The 25,234-nt window shown below is 38.1% G+C and overlaps 1 protein-coding gene across 6 annotated transcripts in view; it reads right to left on the reverse strand.

Moving 5' to 3' along the window:
• UBR3 (ubiquitin protein ligase E3 component n-recognin 3) overlaps positions 1–13,600 on the reverse strand; it is a 204,872-nt gene extending 191,272 nt beyond the window's left edge. For 4 of the 6 annotated variants that reach the window (XM_061435648.1, XM_061435616.1, XM_061435633.1 and 1 more), the window contains exon 1: positions 13,001–13,600. In XM_061435648.1, the coding sequence (XP_061291632.1) occupies positions 13,001–13,545 (545 nt within the window). In that variant the 5' untranslated portion in view covers positions 13,546–13,600. The remainder of the gene's footprint in view (positions 1–13,000) is intronic. The other 2 variants (XM_061435641.1, XM_061435624.1) reach the window with 1 other exon arrangement.
• Between the last annotated feature and the right edge of the window lie 11,634 nt (positions 13,601–25,234).

A 25,234-nucleotide genomic window follows, 5' to 3' on the forward strand; every position in this document is an offset into this window, starting at 1 on the left:
TTGGATGCTCTGATAAACATGAAATCAAAGTAAGAAAATAATGAAAAGGGGGAAAGAATAGCTGTTTTTCTCCTATAACTGAAGCAATAATGTATCAGCTTTTGAATAATTCAAGGTTAAAAGGTAAAAATAAAATGGTGAAGTTATCACTGAGAAAGGCTACAATTTCTATGCATTGCTGTTTTCCTAATGGCCATCTAAAAATGGTGCCCTGCTGAGGCTTTGTAAATTAAATGATGTTTGTATGAATAAAGTTATTTGAAGGGGTCCAAAAAATGAAATAACTTTTTTTTAATTTTTTCATTTTTAAATAAAAATGGTGCCCTGAATTAGGTTTTGGGAAAAAAATTTTTAAAGCCACCATATGAGTATTATTGGTGAATGATCTTTTATACTTATAAATATGGTTTAACATCACAAGATACACACACACACACACACACACATTCCACTTATATAAAGCTCTAGAAAAGGAAATTAATCTATAGCAACAGAATGTTGCTAGATCAGTGGTTGCTGAGGGAAGGGGCACAGAAAAAGGCAGAAGGAAGGCATTACCTTGCAGGCAGTTGCTATGTTTACTATCCTGATTGAGATCACAGTTTTACAGGTATGTGTGTGCGTACATATAAAAAAATTGATGTGAAAACTTATTGTACTTTAAATTGTGCAACTTATTGCTATCGTTGTTGTTTAGTCACTAAGTCGAGTCTGACTTTTTGGGACCCCATAGACTGTAGCCTGCCAGGCTCCTCTTTGTCCCCAGGATTTCCCAGACAAGAATACTGGAGAGGGTTGCCATTTTCTTCTCCAGGGAATCTTACCAACACAGGGATAGAACCCATCCATGGCTCTTGAGTCTCCGGCATTGGTAGGCAGACTCTTTACCACTGAGCCAATTATTCTTTATTCAAGCTATTCCAAAAACATGCCCTCAAAATCATATGCAACTGCCTTGGTCAAGCATTCCAATCCAACAGTTTGATAAAAGGGTATGCTTAACAGTTCTATCTATAAGAGCACTAACATAATAGAGTATTATTACAGCACGCCAATGTTTCATAGTCCTGGGCAATCAATTGGAATAATACCATTCTATTTTATGTGTTTAGTGTCACATTTAGTTTAAAAGAAAAAAATTGAAGTAGGCAGGTTTTGATCTGTCTACCATCCCTATTTTACATGTGATAAAAACTACAGCCTAGGAAAATTAAATGATTTACCAAAGGCCAAAAAGACAAAAAACGTTGGGAAGAGCAACCAAAACACATCCTTACAGTCTGGTATGTTCTCACAAATTCTAAAGTGAAAATTAGCAAGACCAACATCAAAGGTCCCCTGTCAAAATATGAGGGTTCTTCAGAGATGACTGATAAGCTAACTGGAGTTTTGTGATAATGAAAATATCGTAGTGAATAAATCAGAAATATAGTAATATATTCATGCCAACCAGCATTCCAGGAATTCTTTCCATTATCATAGGTTAGATTTTCCCGAGATTCTTTAAAGAATATATTCCATTAAATTGTCCCCACTCTCCCAATAAAATCACCTACAAGCAGAATTATCTCTACCTGAGCAATGGGTAAGATTTAAAATTCCCTTAAGAAGTCAAAACCACAAATCTAGGCTTCATGCCAAGTCTGGGATTTATATTATTCTTGCGGCTTTGGAACCCCCAAACTAAAAATTAATTTTTAAAATCGACACTGGACCAATGATAAAACTCAAATTCTCTGTAAAATTTTCCTTAAAGATTTTTCTAGAAATGAAATTTCCATTCATTCAAATTAAAAACTTAATAGACACACTGGACAGCAGATCACATAGAACTGAAGAAGGAATTACCAAGAAGATAGATCTGAGGAAATTACCCTCAATTCAGGGGAAAAAAAAAAAGATTACTGGATAGAAAGTGAGTGAGCTCTCTTTAGGAGACAGAATGAGAAGATCCAACAAATACCATAACATGGTGTCCAAAGCAGAAAATAAAGATAGTAGAGACTCAAAATTCAAGGAGGTGATGGTCGAGAATTTTCAGAACTGATGAGGCACAAATCCTCATCTAGAACCAGCCCGACAAATAGACACATCACAGTGAAACTACAGATTACCAAAAAATAAACCTTAAAAGCAACCAATTAAAAAGGCAGATTGATTACAAAAGAACAACCAGATGGAATATAACCTCTCAGCAACAGAGACCAGAAGACAACAGAAAAGTATATTCAAAGTGTAAGGGAAAACAAATGTCAACTAAAAGTCTCAACGCAGTTAAAATATTATTCGAGGGGCTTCCCTGGTGGTCCAGTGGTTAAGAATCCGTTTTACAATGCAAAGGACACCTGTTCAACCCCTGGTCTGAGAAGATCCCACGTGCCACGGAGCAACTAAGCCTGTGTGCCACCACCACTGATCCCACTCCAGAGTCCAGGAGCTGCAACTACTGAAACCTGTGCGCACCTAGAGCCGGTGCTCGGCCAGAGGAGCCCTGCAGTAAGGAGCCCACCACTGCAGGGAAGCCCCACTCACCACAGCTAGAGAAAGCCCATGTGCAGCAACGAAGACCCACCACACACAAAAAATAAAGAAATCTTAAATACATTTTATATATATACACACAGATTATTGTAATTCACAGATTAGCTATTAGAAGAGACTTCAAAGATGGTTTGATCAATATTTAAAAATTAATAGCATTTGAATACTTTTATAATACAAAATATTAGGAAAAAGCATTAAAAAAGAAATTGGAAAAAGCAATTTTTAAAATGATATTATCTATAGTAGAAACAAAAATAAATTATCCAGGAATAAATATAACAAAAGCTACACAATTTATGGAGGAATACTTTACTTACAGAAACAACAATTTGGATTACTCTCATGGTTAGGCAGATTTAATACTACTTTTAACAAAGTGTGTTTTCTACTGAAAAGAATTCCACTGCATGATTAAACCACAGTTTACTAATCTCATTGTGTCTATTTTTTTCCTATTACAAATAGTATAATGAATATCCTTGTAAGAGCCTCCTTCTGCAGTGCCCTAAAATGTAATGTGATTCCAATAAATAACTAACAGAATTTTCCACAGAACTTGACAAGATGACCCTGATATTGAAATGAAAAAGTTGAGACCAAGTAGAGCCAAAATTCTTTTGAAGAACAATAAGGGAAATCTTACCATATTGAGATTTATTCTAATGTTGTAATAATTAAAACATATGATATTGTTACAAGAGACATATCAATACAAGAGTTTAAGACATATACAGGAAACTGATACAAGAGCTGTCATATAGTGGCAGTAAGATCAATGAAGAAAAAAATGATTGTTTAATAAATGGTGCCAGATATTTACAGTGGTCAAGACATGAAAGTAACCTAAATGTCCATTGACAAACGAATAGATAAAGAAGATGTGGCACACACAATGGAGTATTACTCAGCCACTGAAAACAGTGAAATAATGCCATCAGCAGCAACGCAGATGGACCTGGACATTATCATACTAAGTGACGTCAGTCAGACAGAGACAGACAAATATCATATGATATCACTTATCTGTGCAAACTGAAAACGAAAAATAATACAGATGAACTTGTTAACAAAAGGAAAATAAATTCACAGACTTAGAGAATGAACCTGTGGTTACCAGAGTGGGGGACAGGGTGGGGGGGGGGGGTACATTTTGGGAGTTTGGGACTAACAGGAACACACTGTTATATTTAAAATAGAAAACCACACAAATGTCCACTCTAGTCTGTATTATTTGTGTATTTTAAAGCAATCCTCTTTACCTTTGTTTTAAAAAATGCCTATAGATTTTCTTTTCTTTTTTAATCTAATTGATAGTAACTGTATTTTATTTTATTTATTTATTTATTTTCAGCTGTGCTGGGTCCTTGCTGCTGTGCGGGCCCATCCGTGCTCAGTAACAAGAGAAGCCACCACGATGAGAAGTTCACACACCGTAACTAGGCCCCTGCTCTCCACAGCTAGAGAAAAGCCTGCAGTTCACAAAAGAAGAAATTAAATGACCTAAAAACATGTGAAAACATGCTTGCTTATAACCAACAGATTGGCAAAATTTTTCAAATATACTCTTTATTTTTTTAATATATCAGCAACTCTTGATAAACAGAAAAACGGGAACTCAATTTCCTGGTGGAAGAGTAATTGGAAGTAAATTGGATAAAACAATGGAAATCAATTCTCAGCTATCTAGTAAGGTGTGCTGAAGAATGCACACCCTATGATCCAGCAATCCCTCTTCTCAGACTCTGGCCTAAAAAAAATTCTGGTATATCTACACAAGGAGATACATACAAAGATGTTCACTGAAGCCCTTTTGGAAACAATGAAAAATGTAAAGCATCTAACTGTCCCCTCAGCAAAGAAATAGATAAGCAACCATGGTTTAAGCATACTATAGAATGTATAATAGTAATTAGAAATTAATGAACTAGTCTATTTTAGCAACATGGTAAATGAAAAAGGCAAGATGCAGAAGGATTAATATAAAATAATTCATGTAAATTTTCCATACTAAAAGAATTATACACACATATACAGTTTAAATGTAGTACATTTAAGCAAATGTAAAACATATTGAATAAATATAAAAGTAAAACATGCATGCATATGACACAGGAATTTCAGGAGAATGGTGATTCTTAGGGAGGAAAAGATATAGGGAGAAGAGCATGACCTTCAGTTTTTTGACTGAAAAAAGGCAACTATAACAAAGTTGACCTCTATTAATCTTAATGGTGAGTACAAAAGTACTTGTTATATTTTTATACTTTGATATATATTGAAAATGTTTCAGAGTTGAAAATAGTTTTAGACTTTAACATGAAATACAAATTAGAAAAAATTTACAATTTAACCAGACTTCCACAATGCTGTTGTAGTTAAACTCATAACAATAAAGATGACTAGAAATTACACTCAGCTCAAGTAGAATCTTCTCCACTAAGCAGAATCTGTCTACATTATTTCTAGTAAATTAGCAATGACAAAAAGTACAATGAACACAGAACAGAGAACAAAGATTTCTTTAACTCTTCTTCCTTCAAGCTCTCAGTACAGGAGGAATGTTGTGCTCCTGTTTGAATGTGTGACTTGAGTTAGATGGATACTGCTATGGAGAAAATTCCAGATTCACAGGGAAGAAAATGTCACAAGAAATCCATGTAAATACATAAATAAAACTTTGAATATGAGCAAAGAAAACACAAATAAAAGAGATATATATGGCAAGGTCCTCATTATAAAATTTTTATTGAAAGTTTGCTATCTGTAGGGATAGAAACTAAAAATGAAAAAAAAAAAAAACCTGTAATTCAGAAAATCAAATCCTGCAGTATGGTCTCACACTGTACACATGCTATAGGAGTGCTGCCCTTACACATGAGCTTGACAGTAAAAATAAAACTTGCAACCGGACTCTGCAGCACAGGATACAACTGAGACTTCAAGGACAGGAATACAAACAGTGAACTAAAATTTTTAAAAAAGTAACAGAGAGGATCCTACTGCAATGGAGACGTACAGTTGGCAATGTACCTAGAGGCCATGTTGTGGAAAACACTGATGCCAGGCTAAAGGCTTCAGACATTAGCCTATAAAATATGAGAAGTTATTTTAAGCAAAGTTGTGACATATGTGAAGCAGAATTTTATATGAGTGAAGGTCAGACTGAACTGTGAAATTATTACAGGCAGGAAAATAGTAATTATCATGGAATAGATTATTACGTCATGAAGGCTTGGCCTAAGGTAACAGCAGAGAATGAAAAGAACAAATCTAAGAGAAAACAAAAGAACAGGTCTTAGTATCAAGCATGTGAGGAGAAGAAAAGGAAAGAATCAATAATGATACAAGCAGACACTGTTAGATATCTACCCAAAATCCATTCCTCCGTTTTTCCCCAGCCATGAGACAACAAAGACAAAATATAAACAAACTGAGTGATGAAACAAAAGTTTATAAAAAGCCTGTGTCCCTGTAACACTGAACTAGTCCCAAGATGCAAAACAATAAATGCTTCAAAGTTTAAGCCACTAATAGCTAGGATTTCTGACGAGGAGGGGAAATTAAACTAATTTAAACAGAAAGAAAGAAAAGGAAGATCTTTTTTGGAGAGATATATATAGCTGATTCAGTTTTAGACATGCTGACATTAAGGTAATGGAAGGGTAGTCAAGTGGACAAAATTTTCCAAACTGGTATGACTCAAAAATAATAGCTTCCTAGATTTAATCAATGAAACTGTGATTGTTCAAATTTACAGATTTCTTTACTACAGGATTTTTTTTTAATGTTATACATTGCAGATAGCCAAGAATATACAACATGTAGTATTTCCCAAGTTTGTTTGACGACAGTACACCCCTCAGTAGAAGATCTCTGTAAAACATGTCTAGAGATACAGATATAAGTAAGTATAGCTGATCCTTGAAACTTTGAGTATTCTAGAAAGAACTCAGTAATATATGAAAGGATAATACAATTAGAGTATCACCATTTTGCAGCCCGTAATGAAATAATGGGTCTAGACAGTGATAGTCAATAGCTGCAAAAATCTTTGACATGATATGGAACTTTACAACGTATGGACTGGGCTGACAAACCTGAACGCACTGATCAACCTAGCATTTACTAAAGAAGGGACAAGGAGATATTCTGTGACTCCTGCTACAATTCAACAGGAAGTATAAGACACCATTATTAAGTTTTCTTGCACCACCTCCCCAAAAACAGAACCTAAAATTTGATCAAGACTCTAGATCCAACTACCAGTTTACAGGAAATAGTGGGCAGAGGAACAAGTTAAATATCACAGAGCTGCAATCATTAAATCCCAGAACGTTGATTTCTTCAACTAATACATTGAAAGAAGGAAAAAAGAGGAGGAGTGGAAAAAAGTATAAATTAAGATTCTTCAGAGAAATGAAAACCAAGTACAATAGTAGAACTGTGCATCCTAATCCTAAATCAACCCTAAGAAATCATTTATGAGACAAGTGGGAAAATCTGAACACTCACTGGATAGTTGAAGATATCAAAAAATAACTATGAATATTTTAGGTACTATAATTGTGGTAACAGTACTACAATCCTTTGTGATAAAATACACATAAAATTTATCATTTTAACCATTTTAAGTGGTATTAAGGATATTCACATTGTTATGCAACCATTACCACCATACAACTCAAGAACATTTTTATCTTCCCAAACTGAAACTCTACCCATTAAACAAGTCCTCACTTCCATCTTGCCAAGCCCCTGGCAACCACCATTCTACTTTCTCTCTTGGTAATTAAACGATTGCAAGAACTTCATATAAATAGGATCATACAATATTTGTGTTTTTACATCAGGTTTATTCATTTAGCGTTAAGATTTTCAAGGTTCATCCATATTGTAGCTCATGTCTGAATGTCATTCCTTGTAAAGGCTGAATATACCACATTTTGTTTATCCATTCATCTGTCAATGGACATTTGGGTTCTATTTTATTTTTAAGGGTTCATATCTCTTTACTGAAATACATAAATATTTATAAGTTGAATTATAAGATACCTGAGATTTGCTTCAAAATACTCCAGTCTGGGAGGAAAGGGGAGTGGGGGAAGGGATAACAGATGAAAAAGATATCATTTCTCACTTATCAGATTAACAAAGATCAGAAAAACTGCTAACACTATATACACTGGCCAAGATGTTGGGATACATGCTCTTTTATACATTATTGGTAAGAGTGTAAATTAATTTCTTTGGAGGGAGCTATCAAAAGTTTAAAATGCACATCTCCATTAACCAAGATATTACTTCAGGGAGTTTATCTTCACACATATACTCACACACACACACAAAGACGTGTATACAAGAATACTGACTTCAGTTACGCTTATATTAAGCCTAAGACTTAATTTACATGTCTATCAGTAGTGAACTGACTGAATAAATTACAGTAAAATACAAAAATATCAAAATGCAATAGAATACAATTTAAACAGAAAATCAAATTGTTCTCCATGTACTAATAAGAGACAGTCTCAATAAGTATGTTCAGGGGGAAAAGAAAGGTACAGAGAGTGTAACACTATTCAACCAGACATCTACGGCTTCAATTTCTAGCACTCAGTTCAGTTCAGTTACTCGGTCATGTCCGACTCTTTGCGACCCCATGAACCACACACCAGGCCTCCCTGTCCATCATCAACTGCCGGAGTCTAACCAAATCCATGTCCACTGAGTTGGGTCATGCCATCCTACCATCTCATCCGCTGTCGCCCCTTCTCCTCTGCCCTCAATCTTTCCCAGCATCACGGTCTTTTCAAATGAGTCAGCTCTTTGCATCAGGTGGCCAAAGTATTTCTAGCACTGCCACACACCAAATAACCTAAAAACTTCCCACAACAAAACATCTAGAAACGCTGAATAAATTATAACTAAAATCTTTTTAGTTATAAGTTAAATTATAATTTAAGTTATAATTTAGTTAAAATTAAGCTCAAAAGAAAGGGAAATCTCTCACTGAGAAGTGGGATGGAGAAAAGAGGAAACTTTACTTTTTACTTTATCCACCTATTTTTATGTTATAACCAGTAAGTATTACTTTTGAAATTGAAAAATAATAACAATTCCTGAAGTACACCGAAAAAAGATGCTTTGGTTGGTATGTCATATTTTTGAATGAAAATCGTAGGAAGTTGTTCCTTTAACAGAGTCTGTTAGGGGTAGAAGAATGGAGATAGTAGTACTGCCTCAGATTCAAACTGGCACACCATAAACCCTGTATGCCAGGGTAGAATGAAGTCAGCTTTTTATAGCTGAAATAAAATATTTTATTCACCACTGTTGCACAAATCCTTGAAAATAAAATTTCTTCTCCTAAAAAAAAAAAAAAAAAGATGCTTTGGATTTAATAATCCATGCCACCTCCTGAATAACTAAAGCAATGTGACTTCAGGGTAAATTTTAAGGTAAAACAGTCACTAGTTTATCCAGTTTAATTCAACACATACTATCTACCTAATAAGCAAGTACAAGAGCCTTTGATTAATAATAGCAAGACGAATTTTCTAATTTTTAAAGAGTTTAGAATCTGTGAGGGAAAATAAGGAAGGTAGCAAAAAAAAATCTGTAATGCAGAATAGAATATGAAAACGGTCATCCTCTGCATCAAAATTTGAAAACTAAATGTTTAAAATTCCAATTTCTGGTTTGTAACATCAGAACCCCAAACCAGTCAAACATTATTTTATATTTTCCATTACTATTCTTAAAATTTATCTTTTAAATTTTTACTTAAATTTATTTTTATTTATTTATTTTTGGACATGCTGCAAAGCTCGGAATCTTAGTTCCCTGACCAGGGATTAAACTCACACCTCTAGCATTTGGAAGCATTGAGTCTTAACCACTGGACCACCAGGGAAGTCCAAACACACAATGACTAATACACAGTTTCTATAGGCTTTGTAATCTCTTACTACAAATGAGTTCTCAGCTGTTTTCTTCCTTTGATTTGTATACCTGTTAATACGCCACATTTATTACTACTAATCAAAGAAAACTGAATCCTCCTTGCATATTTCTGTAATTATAAATCTGAAAATTAAACAGTAATACAGGTTGTGATGGACCAAATATTTGATTCTTCCCATCTCCAATCATACAACATCCTACCCAAAACAGTCAGACACTTGGGGAAAGGATTAAGGCACAGCAGGGTTTCTTCTCTTTTATTAAGAACAAGATACAGAGAACAATAGAATCCTTCCTTTAAAATTTGCTGAATAGGATATACAAACTTCTATGACAATTAAAATAACAAACAACACTAAAATCAACACATCTTCGATCTTTAGCAACCAAAAAGGTTTTAAGAAACATCAAAAGCTTGAGAAAAGTTACATTCCACCCATGTGAGGGTAGTCCAGCTTTGCCCACCAGGGATTTTTTAATGATTCCCAGTTCTAAAAAGATTCCAGAGGCAGCCTTTCAACCTGCACCACTGGCTAACATCCTGTGTCTCTCAAAGCAGTAATTAGGTACGTAGCCCAGAAGAATTATCCTGTCCAACCCAAAGAGTTGTAAAAATTTCAGAATAATCACATGGCCATAATATTGTTTATTGTTCACTCTTGCCCATCGTGAAACAGCATGGCAACTGCTGGCATGTACAGACAATAGCTATGCATTTTAGACAGACAATAATTATTTAAGTACTATAGACGTCCTGGAGAAGAACAGGACAACCCAATCCAATATTCTTGCCTGGAGAACCCCATGGACAGAGGAGCCTGGTGGGCTACAGTCCATAGGGTCACAAAGAGTCAGACACAACTGAAGCGACTGAGCACGCAGGCATGTATCATCTGATAAAGGGAGGCTTGCCTGATTAGGGGAAAAATAAGAATCTGCAAGATGTCAGTGAAGGCAAATGCTATGAGATTAAGATATGGACCGGCTACAGCCCAGATGCCCTAAAACTGTACAAGTACCTTGAAAGAAACTCACTGAGATATTTCTGCTCCCACAATGAAGCATCACAATGAGATATCAGATATGCATCTCATCCAAATGAACCTGATAATTAATTATGCCATTTGGTTCTAAAATTCAGGAAAGAATATTATCTCCTACTTTCACGTACTCTGCGGGTTTCTTAAATGTTAACATTGACTAAGAAGTAAAAATGTCTAAGGATCAATAAGGCACTGTTCTAATTCCTCTGTTTTGAAATCCCTCTTAAATGTTTTTAACAGGTAAGATTTTAAAAAGAAAAAGAAAAAAAGGCCTAACTAAGAATGGCATATTAAAAAAAAAAGGAACATAGTAACAAATGGAAGTACCAATAAGAATGTTATTTGTAAAGGCAATAGAGAGAATGGTGAAGCTGTCAGGCTCTGGCATCAAGATGCATAGCCAACTACTTGTATAATCCTGAGCAAGTGTCTTAAACCCTGCGCCCCACTTTCCTCTTCTGTACAATGGGGATAATGAGTAACAGTCTTGGAGTTATTGATTAAATGAGCTAATCACGTAAAGCAGGTTTTAATATTTGATCATTATTTTCCAAACAGGTGGATAAAAATTCAAAATTTTAATAGCACTCTGTTGATGAGGCTGTTGTAGAACAGTCACGTGCTCTGCTTACTACTAAGTCTTATGGGGGGGCAATCTGGAAATTTCACTTTATTTATCCCATTGATATTCTTGCACAGGTGTGAAAAGAAGGTATATCAGCTTGTAATTTCATATTGGAACCAATATGTCCATCAAAAGTTATGACTAAGAATAGCAAATTTATGACATGAAACACTATGCAGATTTTTTTAACAGAGTACACTGATTTACTGACAGACCTCTTAAGTGAAAAATGCAAATGCATAGACTAATGTATATGATATAAAGAGACTGAAAAATCAAAATATATATTCACTCTTGTTTTCACACTAAGAGAAACTAAAAACAGTGGAAAGAAACTGGACAGACAGGAGACAGGATGAGAGGGAAACTTTAAATTGTGTATATTTTTATTTTTTTGCTTTTTAGCTAAAAAAATTTTACCTATTTAATTATCAATCTTGAAAGTATTTTTAAGTGTCAGGCATACACTCTAAAGTTAGCAAATGTTAGCTGCAATTATTACTATTGTCGTTGTCAGCAGCAGCAGAATTACAAGTATTATCATTATTAGCAAGCTCCTTTCTGAAGCTTTTTCTTACTCCCTCTGCACAGAAGCCTCCTCTAACTCCCAGACTATTTAAGGAACTTACCATTTTCTACTCTTGCATAAGCTGCTTAAGACATAGGTCATGTATGTACCTAATAGATACAAACATTTTGCAGTAACAGTAACCTACAGGTAACAGTAACCTACTCCAAGGAAAACAGAGACCATTTCTAATACTCTATCATTAATTATAAGACCTGAAAATCGAAAAACTTGAATAACTGGATTTGCTAACATTCTTTCAGATACTACCCAACCAAAAAGCTCTCTTTGACTAAGCTTTTTTCTTCTCACAGGACTTCCCTAGACATCATATCCCAAGCCAAGACACAACATGTACCAACTCTTTAACTCCCTGCAATCTCTGAAATGTCTTTTGGCAAATCCCAACATCCTGGTACAACATTCCTATCGAAAAAGCATCTGTTGAGTGTTTCCTTTTAGATAGAGGTTCGCGTATTAGTCCATGAATAAAGTGCCCTTTTAACTAGAGAAGACCTAGGACTTGATTCCTAATTCGCTCAGTGTTTTGCTTGTTCTGGTATGGAGGGTATTCTATAACTGACTGCTCGCTCAGTAGCTCAATTCTAGCTGTCATTCCAGCACACCAAATACTCCACTGACAGCTCAACAGTCACTTTTCATTCAGGCCCCTCCCCTTCCCTCCTCCCTCAACCCCCATCAGCTCAGGAGCTCCTTCCCTCACACTGACACACTGACAGTTCAGAAGTCCCTTTCCACAAGCTGTCCTCCTCTGCAGCTGCAAGACCACTTCCCCCACTCTCATCATCCCGCGACCCAATTTAGTCCCCATTATCATCGCTCTCCCAAATAATCCAAATCACATCATCAGTTTCTTCCCAAGAAACGAGAGGCTTTAAAGCCTTCCCCAGCAAGTACACAATTGACAGCTCGACACCAGATTTCCCAAGTATCCTTTCCTCTTCTCTCCGCTCCTACTCTAGGCACTGGCTCTTTTCTCGCAATCACTCGTTCGCCCCGGCTTCCCCGAAATTCCCAGCCTCGTTCTCTAAATACGCTCTCCGCTCTCCCCTCCTCCCCATCCCCTTTTCACCGCTGACAGCTCAGTCACTTCCATCCCCATGTGGCTGCACCTTCCCCCACTTCTTTCTCCTGACAGCTCGGAGTCGGCTCTGAGCTTCCCCTCCCCGAGGCCTCTTCAGACTCGGCCTGGACAATCCCGCGGTGTCCCCCGCCCCCGGGAAAGACTCCACTCACCCACTCTCCCGCATCACGTTGCTGTCTCCGCAGTCGCAGGCACCCCCGGCCTGGCTACGGAACATGTTGAAGTCGTGTCCGGTGTGGTCACCCTGGTGGAAGCACTCGGCGCAAAGCGACATGCAGGGGGAGATGCCGCACGTCCGGCAGCGGTAGGCCACGAAGTTGGCAGTCCAGACCAGGCCGCATAGCGCCGCGGGGTCGTAGGCCCGTACCGCCGCGCAGAACTCGTCGTAGCCTCCGCCGCCCGCCAGAAGGCACTTACACCACTCCAGAGCCTCCTCCTCGGCCGCCCCCGGACCGCCCCCGCCGCCGGCCGCCGCCGCCTCCTCGCCGTCCGCAGCCGCTGCCAGCGGCCGCTCGGCGCTCAGCACCCGCTCCAGCAGCGCCTGCAGCTCCTCAGCACCTGCCCGGTTGTCCGGCCGGCTGAGGGCCGCTTTCAGGTGCGCGGCGGTGGCTGCTTTGTCCAGGGCCAGCCCGGGAGCAGGCACCTCGGCTTGGGGTGGCTGCGGCCCCCCGACGGCCGCAGCGGCCGCCGCCGCCATGATGAGAGCTCAGAATTTGGAGAGTCCAGGGCCGGCGGCTCCTCCCGGGAGGGTGGGGGAATTGACTGCTGCGATTGCTCGGTCCGCCCAACTCTCGCGATACCCCGGGGCTGCCGCGCACCTCCGCCTGCATCCCCGCCCATGCACACGCCCCCTCCCGTTAGGTTGCCGGCTTCCCGACCCTCTAGTCTGGGACAGTCCTCTTGTTTCTTTCTTCAACCTTTTGGCTCTCTTGTAGTTGAAAGCCACTAAAAGAAGGGACACGAATTTTTAAAAAATTTGATATGAGTAATATGGAAAACCTTTAATATGGACCTTTTTTCCCTTTATTTACCTGAACTATAAAAGACAGCATCTTACAGGTGTATTTTAGGCATCTTTATTTCGTTTTGAGATACAGATTTCCACTGTTATCAAACCCTTAATTACTATTGAATTACTATTATTACTGAAAAAAAAAACTAACTCCCCTCCTCCCCGAATGAATTCCTACCTTCACACTATTATCAGTTTAAATTTCTAATACATTTTTTAGAGGTCTAGGATATATTCTTACTATCTCTCCTGTTCAAAATCTTTAGTGGAAGCAAAAGTCAAACACTACTTGAATCTTCTGTTAAAGTCCACCTCCAACCTGTCTTTCTATCATTATCTCCTGGTGCTACTCTAATTCTGCTCTTTGAAAGAAACCAATGGGACTCTTCAGTGTTTTCTGAAAGATGCTTTCTTATTTCCTGCCCCTGCCCTGGATTGCTCCTAGTGCCACCCAGCTCCACCCCATAAAATCACCCTACACTCCTAGCAATGTCTGCCTGTTTCATTTCCCTTCTTCCAAAGAAAATGGTTTTGAACTTATTTGATGATATAACATTGCTTTTCACTGTAAAAAAAAACCTCATCCCCACCGCACTACTAATTGGTAAGTTTTTTGAGGGCAAAGAATGAGTCTTCATCATTGTCCATAAGTGTGCAAATATTTGGCTGGTGACAGTTGGACTGTGAAGAAGGCTGAGCGCCGAAGAATTGATGCTTTTGAAGTGTGGTGTTGGAGAAGACTCTTGAGAGTCCCTTGGACTGCAAGGAGATCCAACCAGTCCATTCTGAAGGAGATCAGCCCTGGGTGTTCTTTGGAAGGAATGATGCTAAAGCTGAAACTCCAGTACTTTGGCCATCTCATGCGAAGTTGACTCATTGGAAAAGACTCTGATGCTGGGAGGGATTGGGGGCAAGAGGAGGAGACAACAGAGGATGAGATGGCTGGATGGCATCACTGACTCGATGGACGTGAGTCTGAGTGAACTCCGGGAGTTGGTGATGGACAGGGAGGCCTGGCGTGCTGCGATTCACGGGGTTGCAAAGAGTCGGACACGACTGAGCGACTGATCTGATCTGATCTGATTGTCATTAAACAGAATATAATTAGAATAGATAACTTGTTGCATAATTATTGTGCCCCATTCTTTATGTATGTTATTTATTTTAACTAACTCAATAATCCTATAAAGAAATTAAACTTACAGAGGTAGTTTATGTGTCCCAAAAACACACAACCGGCAATTAAATATGACTAGAAACCAAGTTCATCTGAATCCAAAGTCCTACTTTATCTATCATATCAATGCTTCCTAAACTTTCCTGATCCTAAGACTCACCTGAAGTTCTTACCCACAAAATATATTCCCAGGCTCTACCCCAGACCCAAGGTATCAAAATCTCCAGAAACTACACTGTCCTATCAAGCAAAATCTGAATCTTAAAAGAGATTGTCATTAACAGTCCTTCCAGAACAAAAAACTACAGCTTATTAAGTTTCCATAGCTCATCTCCAGAGAACTGGATGTATTATTAAAAGTAATTTAGAAATATATAACAAAGGACAACCAAGAGTGAATAAAACTCTAGGAGAAGCAATCCAAAGAAGTAGAATGAGTATTTCCAATTCATAAACAGAGATATAAATGAATCTCACATAACAAAAACATACTATTTCACACGTCTGGACCAGACTCTACATTAATAAAGCAGTTTTACAATCATTTAACAGTGACAAATAATTCAATAATTCCCTTTATGAATCACCAAATTGTAAACCAAATAAAATCCAAAAACATTTCAAATGAAGGTAGAACTAGTGTCTATTCACTAATCAGTGTTTTTGGTTTCTGGCAGTAGAGGAAGTGTGCTGGTATTTCTCCAGGATGGCTTGCCTGTGGAGAATAACAAAGGTACCTGTTCTGCTTGACCATGATGATGCATGCTGGCAAATGAAGCCTTTTCATGCCTCAGTGGTCTCCACATGCTCTGCGAAATTTCTACAAAATTCCAGAACTTGTCATCAGTGCCTCCTTTTTTTCTGTAACAAAAACAAATGAAAAAAAGTTTAAATATCACCCCCTATTTTAGTTATATAGACATTGCCATGCATATACAGAAAGCTGGACATTTGCCAGATTTCCCACCTACTTTGTGAGGATAGCAGATATGTTCAACATCAAAGAACCATTAAGAATAACTAGTAATAACAAAAATAGAAATAACCCAAGTGAAAAATGGGCTAAAAAGGTGAACAGACATTTTACCAAAGAAAATATATAAGTGGACAATCAGATATAATCCCTTGAATTTATTTGTTATGGGATTACAGACATATAAAAATATATGTAACATATAAAAAATATAGACATTAAAAATAGACATATAAAAGGTTCTAAGCATCATTATTCATTAAGAAAATGCAAGTCAAAATTATGAGATATTACTACACACACTCACTAATTGGCAATAATCAGAAAGAGAGACAATAACAAATGTTGACAAGGATATAGAAAAATAGGACTCCTCATACAACACTGATGGGAATGTAAAATGGTACACCTTCTTGGGAAAACAGTTTGGCAGTTATGTACTTACAGTGTTAAACATAACTTTACCACAGAACTCTACAGTTCCACTTCTAGGAATCTACCCAAGAGAATTTAAAATATATCCAAACAAAAACTTGTAGATGAATACTCACAGCAGTATTATTCACAGTTGGAAAGAAAGAAAAAAAAAAACCTGAAAGAGATCCAAGGCTCTATCAATTTGTAAATGGATAAACCAAATGTGACATTTTTGTATAATGGTTACTATTTAACGATACAAAGAAACGAAGTGCATGCTACAATACTGGATGAATTTCAAAAATCTTATGTCAATGAAAGAAATCAGACACACAAAAAATATGTACTGTATTGTCCCATTTATTTGAACTGTCCAGAAATGTACATTTATAGAGACACAAGATAGACTAACAGTTGTCTTAAGCTGGGAGTTAAGAAAACGGAGTGATTACAAGTTAACATAAGATAACTTTGTAGGATGACAGGAATGTTTTAAAGATGGATTATGTTGATGGTTGCACAGCTATGTGAATTTCCTAAAAATCATTTATTTCTACTCTAAAAGTAGGTAGATTTTATGGTATGAAATCATACGTCAATAAAAGTTCATAATATAATTAATATTACTTCTTATTTGAGATGAATAATAAAATTTCTGTCCAGGTGGAAACTATATTGCTGCTTTAGCTTTCAAAATCAATGTGACAGGCTCTCAAATCTTTGCCTCTCCTAGGATGTCTGGGGTTTGGATTGTTTGGATCCAGAAAGTTTGCCATTTTTCTCTTTCAACTCATTTAGTTCAGTTCAGTTCAGTCGCTCAGTCGTGTCCAACTCTTTGCAACCCCATGAATCACAGCACGCCAGGCCTCCCTGTCCATCACCAACTCCCGGAGTTCACTCAGACTCACGTCCATCGAGTCGGTGATGCCATCCAGCATTCTCTGTCGTCCCCTTCTCCTCCTGCCCCCAATCCCTCCCAGCATCAGAGTCTTTTCCAATGAGTCAACTCTTCACATGAGGTGGCCAAAGTACTGGAGTTTCAGCTTCAGCATCATTCTTTCCAAAGAAATCCCAGGGCTGATCTCCTTCAGAATGGACTGGTTGGATCTCCTTGCAGTCCAAGGGACTCTCAAGAGTCTTCTTCAACACCACACTTCAAAAGCATCAATTCTTCGGTGCTCAGCTTTCTTCACAGTCCAACTCTCACATCCATACATGACCACTGGAAAAACCATAGCCTTGACTAGATGGACCTTTGTTGGCAAAGTAATGTCTCTGCTTTTCAATATGCTATCTAGGTTGGTCATAACTTTTCTTCCAAGGAGCAAGTGTCTTTTAATTTCATTGCTGCAGTCACCATCTGCAGTCATTTTGGAGCCCCCCAAAATAGTATCTCTCACTGTTTCCATTATTTCCTCATCTATTTGCCATGAAGTGATGGGACCAGATGCCATGATCTTAGTTTTCTGAATCTTGAGCTTTAAGCCAACTTTTTCACTCTCCTCTTTCACTTTCATCAAAAGGCTCTTTAGTTCCTCTTCACTTTCTGCCATAAAGGTGGTGTCATCTGCATATCTGAGGTTATTGATATTTCTCCCGGCAATCTTGATTCCAACTTGTGCTTCTTCCAGTCCAGGTTTCTCATGATGCACTCTGCATAGAAGTTAAATAAGCAGGGTGACAATATACAACCTTGATGTACTCCTTTTCCTATTTGGAACCAGTCTGTTGTTCCATGTCCAATTCTAACTGTTGCTTCCTGACCTGCATATAGGCTTCTCAAGAGGCAGGTCAGGTGGTCTGGTATTCCCATCTCTTTCAGGATTTTCCACAGTTTATTGTGATCCACACAGTCAAAGGCTTTGGCATAGTCAATAAAGCAGAAATAGATGTTCTGGAACTCTCTTGCTTTTTCCATGATCCAGTGGATGTTGGCAATTTCATCTCTGGTTCCTCTGCCTTTTCTAAAACCAGCTTGAACATCTGGAAGTTCACAGTTCACGTATTGCTTAAGCCTGGCTTGGAGAATTTTGAGCATTACTTTACTAGCATGTGAGATGAGTGCAATTGTGCGGTAGTTTGAGCATTCTTTGGCATTGCCTTTCTTTGGGATTGAAATGAAAACTGACCTTTTCCAGACCTGTGGCCACTGCTAAGTTTTCCAAATTTGCTGGCATATTGAGTGCAGCACTTTCACAGCATCATCTTTCAGGATTTGAAATAGCTCAAATGGAATTCCATCACCTCCACTAGCTTTGTTCGTAGTGATGCTTTCTAAGGCCCACTTGACTTCACATTCCAGGATATCTGGCTCTAGGTCAGTGATCACACCATCGTGATTATCTTGGTCATGAAGATCTTTTTTGTACAGTTCCTCTGTGTATTCTTGCCACCTCTTCTTAATATCTTCTGCTTCTGTTAGGTCCATACCATTTCTGTTCTTTATTGAGCCCATCTTTGCATGAAATGTTCCCTTGGTATCTCTAATTTTCTTGAAGAGATCTCTAGTCTTTCCCATTCTGTTGTTTTCCTCCATTTCTTTGCATTGATCACTGAGGAAGGCTTTCTTATCTCTTCTTGCTATTCTTTGCTATTCAACTCATTAGTGTAAAATAAAAACTCTTCTAAATTACCTCTCAAGTCACTGTGCTGTGTCATGAGAAATTCCTACAACTATCATATTTCCTTGAGGGAAAGCCAATTGAAATTCAGCTGAAAACTCTGTGCTCATTTAAATACATTTAAAGGCTATACCTTATGAGATTACATTGAATCATGCTGTTACTCTACAGAAGACATTGAATAAAAATGCAACATACTGCATTACAAAAAGCCACAAAATAATATCTTAAAAACTATGTGTATTTATATATCCCATCTTAATTTGTGCAAATAAGAATCTTATGATATTTCTAAACTGGCTTTTCAAATCAAAATAAACCACACACACATAAGGTAAAGGCTATAAATAACAAATAACAGTTGCTTCCAAAATTAGGGACCCTTGAAAGAGAATTTAAATCAATGTAGGCTCTCAAAGTTGGTTTTTGTTCTTGTTGTTGTTGTTTGTTTGTTGGCCTCACTACATGCGAGATATTAGTTCCCTGATCAGGGGTAGAACCCATACTGCCTGCAGTAGAAGCACAGACTCCTAACCACAGGCCTGCCAGGGAATGCCCTCCAAAGTTATTTGCATATTTGTCCAGACTCTCTTGGTTTCAAGAGACAAAAACTTGAATTAGCTTAAGCCAAAAAAAGCATCATATTAAATCATATAAACAATGGAGGGAAGGGAAAAGTGAATTTGGATGCATCTCCACATTTGCTTCAGTGAGCATTAGCTCCATTGTCCCCAGCTCTAGGTCACATCTCCACAACCTCACAACAGAGAAAAAGGGTCTCTTCTTTGCCAGATCCACTTAAAACCCTGGGAAAGAACTCATGGCCCACTCAAGGCTGAAGCCACCCTTATCACCAGAAGTAAGAGGAGGAGATACCTGCTGGGAAATTAAAACGTACAAGATACCTACAACTGTATTAACTGCTATATTTCTGCCTAGCATCTTAATACACACCAAACTTTCTCTATATATGCACAGCAAGTTCACCAGCTTTAATGACAATTATTGAAATTCACACCATAAGAAACACTGTGCCAACTATGTACGAGGAATTCTGCCAGCTGATCACGTTTAAGATTCATGACAACCCTGAGAAGTAATTATCATTATCCCCATTTTATAAATAGCAATGATACTCTTCATTTCATAGCTTTCAAGACATAAAAAAGAACCCTGGGAGAGCATCCATTCATTGTTCCTACATGTGCCTGTCTCTCCCTTCTCCTCTTTCACCCACTCTACCCCCCTTCCTCTCCTCTCTCCCTTCGTCCCTTTCTTCCTTCAAAACTGAGTCCTTGAAGACTTTGCAACTGTAGGTAACTGTGATTCTCTCATTTGCTTAGTATTGAAATAAGGCCATTTTTAACAAGTTTCTCAACTCATCCTTTAGAAATATTTTGGGGAAAAAAGAATGACAGTACATAAAGGGTTTGACCTATATTAGCTCCTCTACAGACAGGTCTTTCCAAGGTTATAAATGCTTATCAACTCTCTGTGATCTTTTTTATTATTATTTACTACCATTACAGACCTGGGTTCAATCCCTGGGTCGGGAGGATCTCCTGGAGAAGGAAATGGCAACTCACTCCAGCATTCTTGCCTGGAAAATCCCATGGACGGAGAAGCCTGGTAGGCTACAGTCCATGGGGTCACAAAGAGTCAGACACGACTGAGCAACTTCACTTCACTTACTACCTTTACAAGTTGTCCTAATTCCCTCCTCCTCTTTTTTTAAACAAAGAAAAGTTTCCTTCCATGCACCTCTACTAAAGACTGTAAGATTTTCACCCATGCAACAAATTCATTGCATTATTCATGCAACAAAATATTCAACACATATCTGTTGAGACACTACCAGTTGCTCTCTGCAAGAGTTGAGGACAGTACTGTGAACAAAACAGACATGGTCCATGGCATGGCCTGGCATGACACAACTCCAGGGGGCACCATTCACACAGAACACAGTGCTCCTGCCACAGAGTTTATAGACCGATGGAAGCGTATTATGAACTGTTATCTAATCTACAAATACATTATTACTGTTGCTATAATTATTATTTCTGATCTTGACATGAGAAAACATTTGTAATGGACACAAAAAGTATTAACAGCAAAAGAGAAGACTGAAAAAAATGAGTTACAAAATTTTAACTTTCTGTTCTTTAAAGATACTGTTAAGAGTTAGAATTTTCTGTTTGGGATGATTAAAAAAAAATTGGAAATGGATGGTTAAAGAACATCATGAACATAATTATTACCACTGATTTTTACCCTAAAAAATGGTTAAAATGGCAAATTGTTATATGTATCTTAGCATAATTTTTAAAAAGTAATAGCATAATATAACAAAAACCACAGAACTGTACACTTGAAATTGGTGAATTATATGGCATGTGAATTACATCTCAAGAAAGCTGTTATTAAAATGAGACTACTAAGAGTAATAAGGCAAGCTAAAGAGTAGGAGACAATATTTGCAACATGTCTGACCCAAAAAGGATGTGCCTCTAGGCTATATACTGAATTCCTACCAATCAAAAAGGAAATGAATCATCCCAATAGAAAATTGAACGAGAGACTTCAATACACATTTCATAAAGGAAGATACCCAAATGGCAAATAAACTTGTGAAATTAATAATCAGAGAACTGCTAATTAAAACCATATTAAGTGTACTACTATACATTCAACAGGATGGCTACAATTTAAAAGACTAAGAAGGGTGAGGATGTGGAGCACCTAGAACTATCAACTAGCATCAGCAGGAGTACAAAATGCTTCAGTGACTTTGGGAAAAAAGTTCCACAGTTTCTTATAAAGTTAAACAAACATCTACTCTATGATCCAAAAATTACACTTAAGAGAAACAAAAACATACATATCCAGAAGAAACCTATGCAAGAATACTCATAGTAATGTTATTCATTCAAATGCACATCAACAATGAATGTATAAATACTGGACTTCCCTGGTGGTTCACTCCCAATACAGGGATGTGAGTATGAACCCTGGTCAGGGAACTAAGATCCTGTATGCTACAGAGAGTGGCTAAAATAAATAAATAAATGCATAAACAAATTGTAGTATATTTCATGCAGTACAATACTACTCAATGATGAAATGATTGATGTACATCAGGTATGAAGCTCAAAAACTTAATGCTAAGTGAAACAAAACAAAAGAAAGTATGTTTGCATGATTCAATTTATATGAAGTCTTACAACGGGCAAAAGTAACCTATGATGATCAAAATCAAAACAGTGGTTGCCTGTGGGCTGGCAGTAATTGGTAGGATCAGAAGGGAAATTACTGGGATGAGTGGAACTATATCTTAATTGGGGTATTGTTTACATTGTATATTATTCACATTTCATCAAACTATACACAAGATTTGCACATTTTGTGTGAACTATATCTTAATTCTAAAAATGGAAACAAACTAAATGCTCTTTAAAGTAAAATAAATATAATATATTCATATAATGGCTTCCCAGATGGCTCAGCAGTAAAGAATCTGCCTGCCAATGCAGGAGACTTGGATTGGATGCAGGATCAGGAAGATTCCCTGGAGAAGGAAATGGCAACCTACACCAGTATTCTTGCCTGGGAAATCCCATGGACAGAGGAGACTGGTGGGCTACAGTTCATGGGGTCACGAAGAGTCGAACACGACTGAAGGGACTTAGCACTCAGCCTGCATGCAATAATGAAAATGAGCAGACATGGATGAAACTTGCATATACGCTGTTGAGCAAAATAAATATGACATAGTGGATATGATTATACTTGTATAAAGTAAAAGAAAAATAGTAAAATTAATCTATGGATTTAAAAGTCAGGAGAATTATTACTTTTGGACAGGAGGGCAGGGGATTGATTGGAGGAGAGCCTAAGCAGGATGCTTTCCAGGTGTTGATAGTATTCTATCTCTTCCTTTCTAATCTTGATGGTGGTTAAACAGATTTGTTCACTGTATTCACTTGTTCAGTGAGCTGTTCATTTATAATTTGTGCCTATATATGTTCGGTTCAGTCACTCAGTTGTGTCCAACTCTTTGTGACCCAATGAATCACAGCACGCCAGGCCTCCCTGTCTATCACCAACTCCATGAGTTCACCCAAACTCATGTGCATCGAGCTGGTGATGCCATCCAGCCATCTCATCCTCTGTCGTCCCCTTCTCCTCCTGCCCCCAATCCCTCCCAATATGAGGGTCTTTTCCAATGAATCAACTCTTTGCATGAGGTGGCCAAAATATTGGAGTTTCAGCCTCAGCATCAGTCCTTCCAATGAACACCCAGGACTGATCTCCTTTAGGATGGACTGGTTGGATCTCCTTGCAGTCCAAGGGACTCTCAAGTCTTTTCCAACACCACAGTTCAAAAGCATCAATTCTTTGGCACTCAGCTTTCTTCACAGTCCAACTCTCACATCCATACATGACTACTGGAAAAACCAAAGCCTTGACTAGACAGATTTTTCCTGGCAAACTAATGTCTCTGCTTTTTAATATGCTGTCTAGGTTGGTCATAACTTTCCTTCCAAGGAGTAAGTGTCTTTCAACTATATATGTTACATGTCAACAATTTTTTAAAAATTAGTACCACTTGTAAGGGAGACATATATTTTGCACTTAATAATTTATGAATAAGTAAATGGATCTTCAAATTTGGAAAACTCAGCAGTGGCCACAGGACTGGAAAAGGTCAGTTTTCATTCCAATCCCAAAGAAAGGCAATGCCAAAGAATGCTCAAACTACCGCACAATTGCACTCATCTCACACGCTAGCAAAGCAATGCTCAAAATTCTCCAAGCCAGGCTTTAGCAATACGTGAACGATGAACTTCCAGATGTTCAAGCTGGTTTTAGAAAAGTCAAAGGAACCAGAGATCAAATTGCCAACATCTGCTGGATCATGGAAAAAGCAAGAGAGTTCCAGAAAAACATCTATTTCTGCTTTATTGACTATGCCAAAGCCTTTGACTGTGTGGATCACAATAAACTGTGGAAAATTCTTCAAGAGATGGGAATACCAGACCACCTGACCTGCCTCTTGAGAAACCTATACGCAGGTCAGGAAGCAACAGTTAGAACGGGACATGGAACAACAGACTGGCTCCAAATACGAAAAGGATTACGTCAAGGTTGTATATTGTCACCCTGCTTATTTAACTTCTATGCAGAGTGCATCATGAGAAACGCTGGACTGGAAGAAGCACAAGTTGGGATCAAGATTGCCGGGAGAAATATCAATAACCTCAGATATGCAGATGACACCACCCTTATAGCAGAAAGTGAAGAGGAACTAAAGAACCTCTTGTGAAAGTGAAAGAGGAGAGTGACAAAGTTGGCTTAAACCTCAACATTCAGAAAACTAAGATCATAGCATCTGGTCCCATCACTTCATGGGATAGATGGGCTAACAGTGGAAACAGTGTCAGACTTTATCTTTGGGACTCCAAAATCACTGCAGATGGTGATTGGAGCCATGAAATTAAAAGACGCTTACTCCCTGGAAGGAAAGTTATGACCAACCTAGACAGCATATTCAAAACCAGAGACATTACTTTGCCAACAAAGGTCCATCTAGTCAAGACTATGGTTTTTCCAGTAGTCACGTATGGATGTGAGAGTTGGACTGTGAAGAAAGCTGAGTGCCAAAGAATTGATGCTTTTGAACTGTGGTGTTGGAGAAGACTCTTGAGAGTCCCTTGGGCTGCAAGGAGATCCAACCAGTCCATCCTAAAGGAGATCAGTCCTGGGTGTTCATTGGAAGGACTGAAGTTGAAGCTGAAACTCCAATACTTTGGCCACCTCATGCAAAGAGTTGACTCATGGAAAAGACCCTATGCTGGGAAAGATTGAAGGTGGGAGGAGAAGGGGACGACAGAGGATGAGATGGCTGGATGGCATCACTGACTCGATGGACGTGAGTTTGGGTAAAGTCTGGGAGTTGGTGATGGACAGGGAGGCCTGACATGCTGTGATTCATAGGGTCGCAAAGTGTTGGACACACCTGAGCGACTGAACTGAAATGGATTCTCAGCACTGAAAAAGGAACATTCCAGATTTGAAGGTTAAATGTGATTATGAATTCACTTAAATTGAAATATTAGGAAATATACTTTCTAATATTAGAAATATTGGAAGCAGTTCAGTTCAGTTGCTCAGTCGTATCCGACTCTT

The sequence above is a fragment of the Bos javanicus genome, chromosome 2, assembly GCF_032452875.1.
Source record: "Bos javanicus breed banteng chromosome 2, ARS-OSU_banteng_1.0, whole genome shotgun sequence".
NCBI classification, from domain to species: Eukaryota; Metazoa; Chordata; class Mammalia; order Artiodactyla; family Bovidae; genus Bos; species Bos javanicus.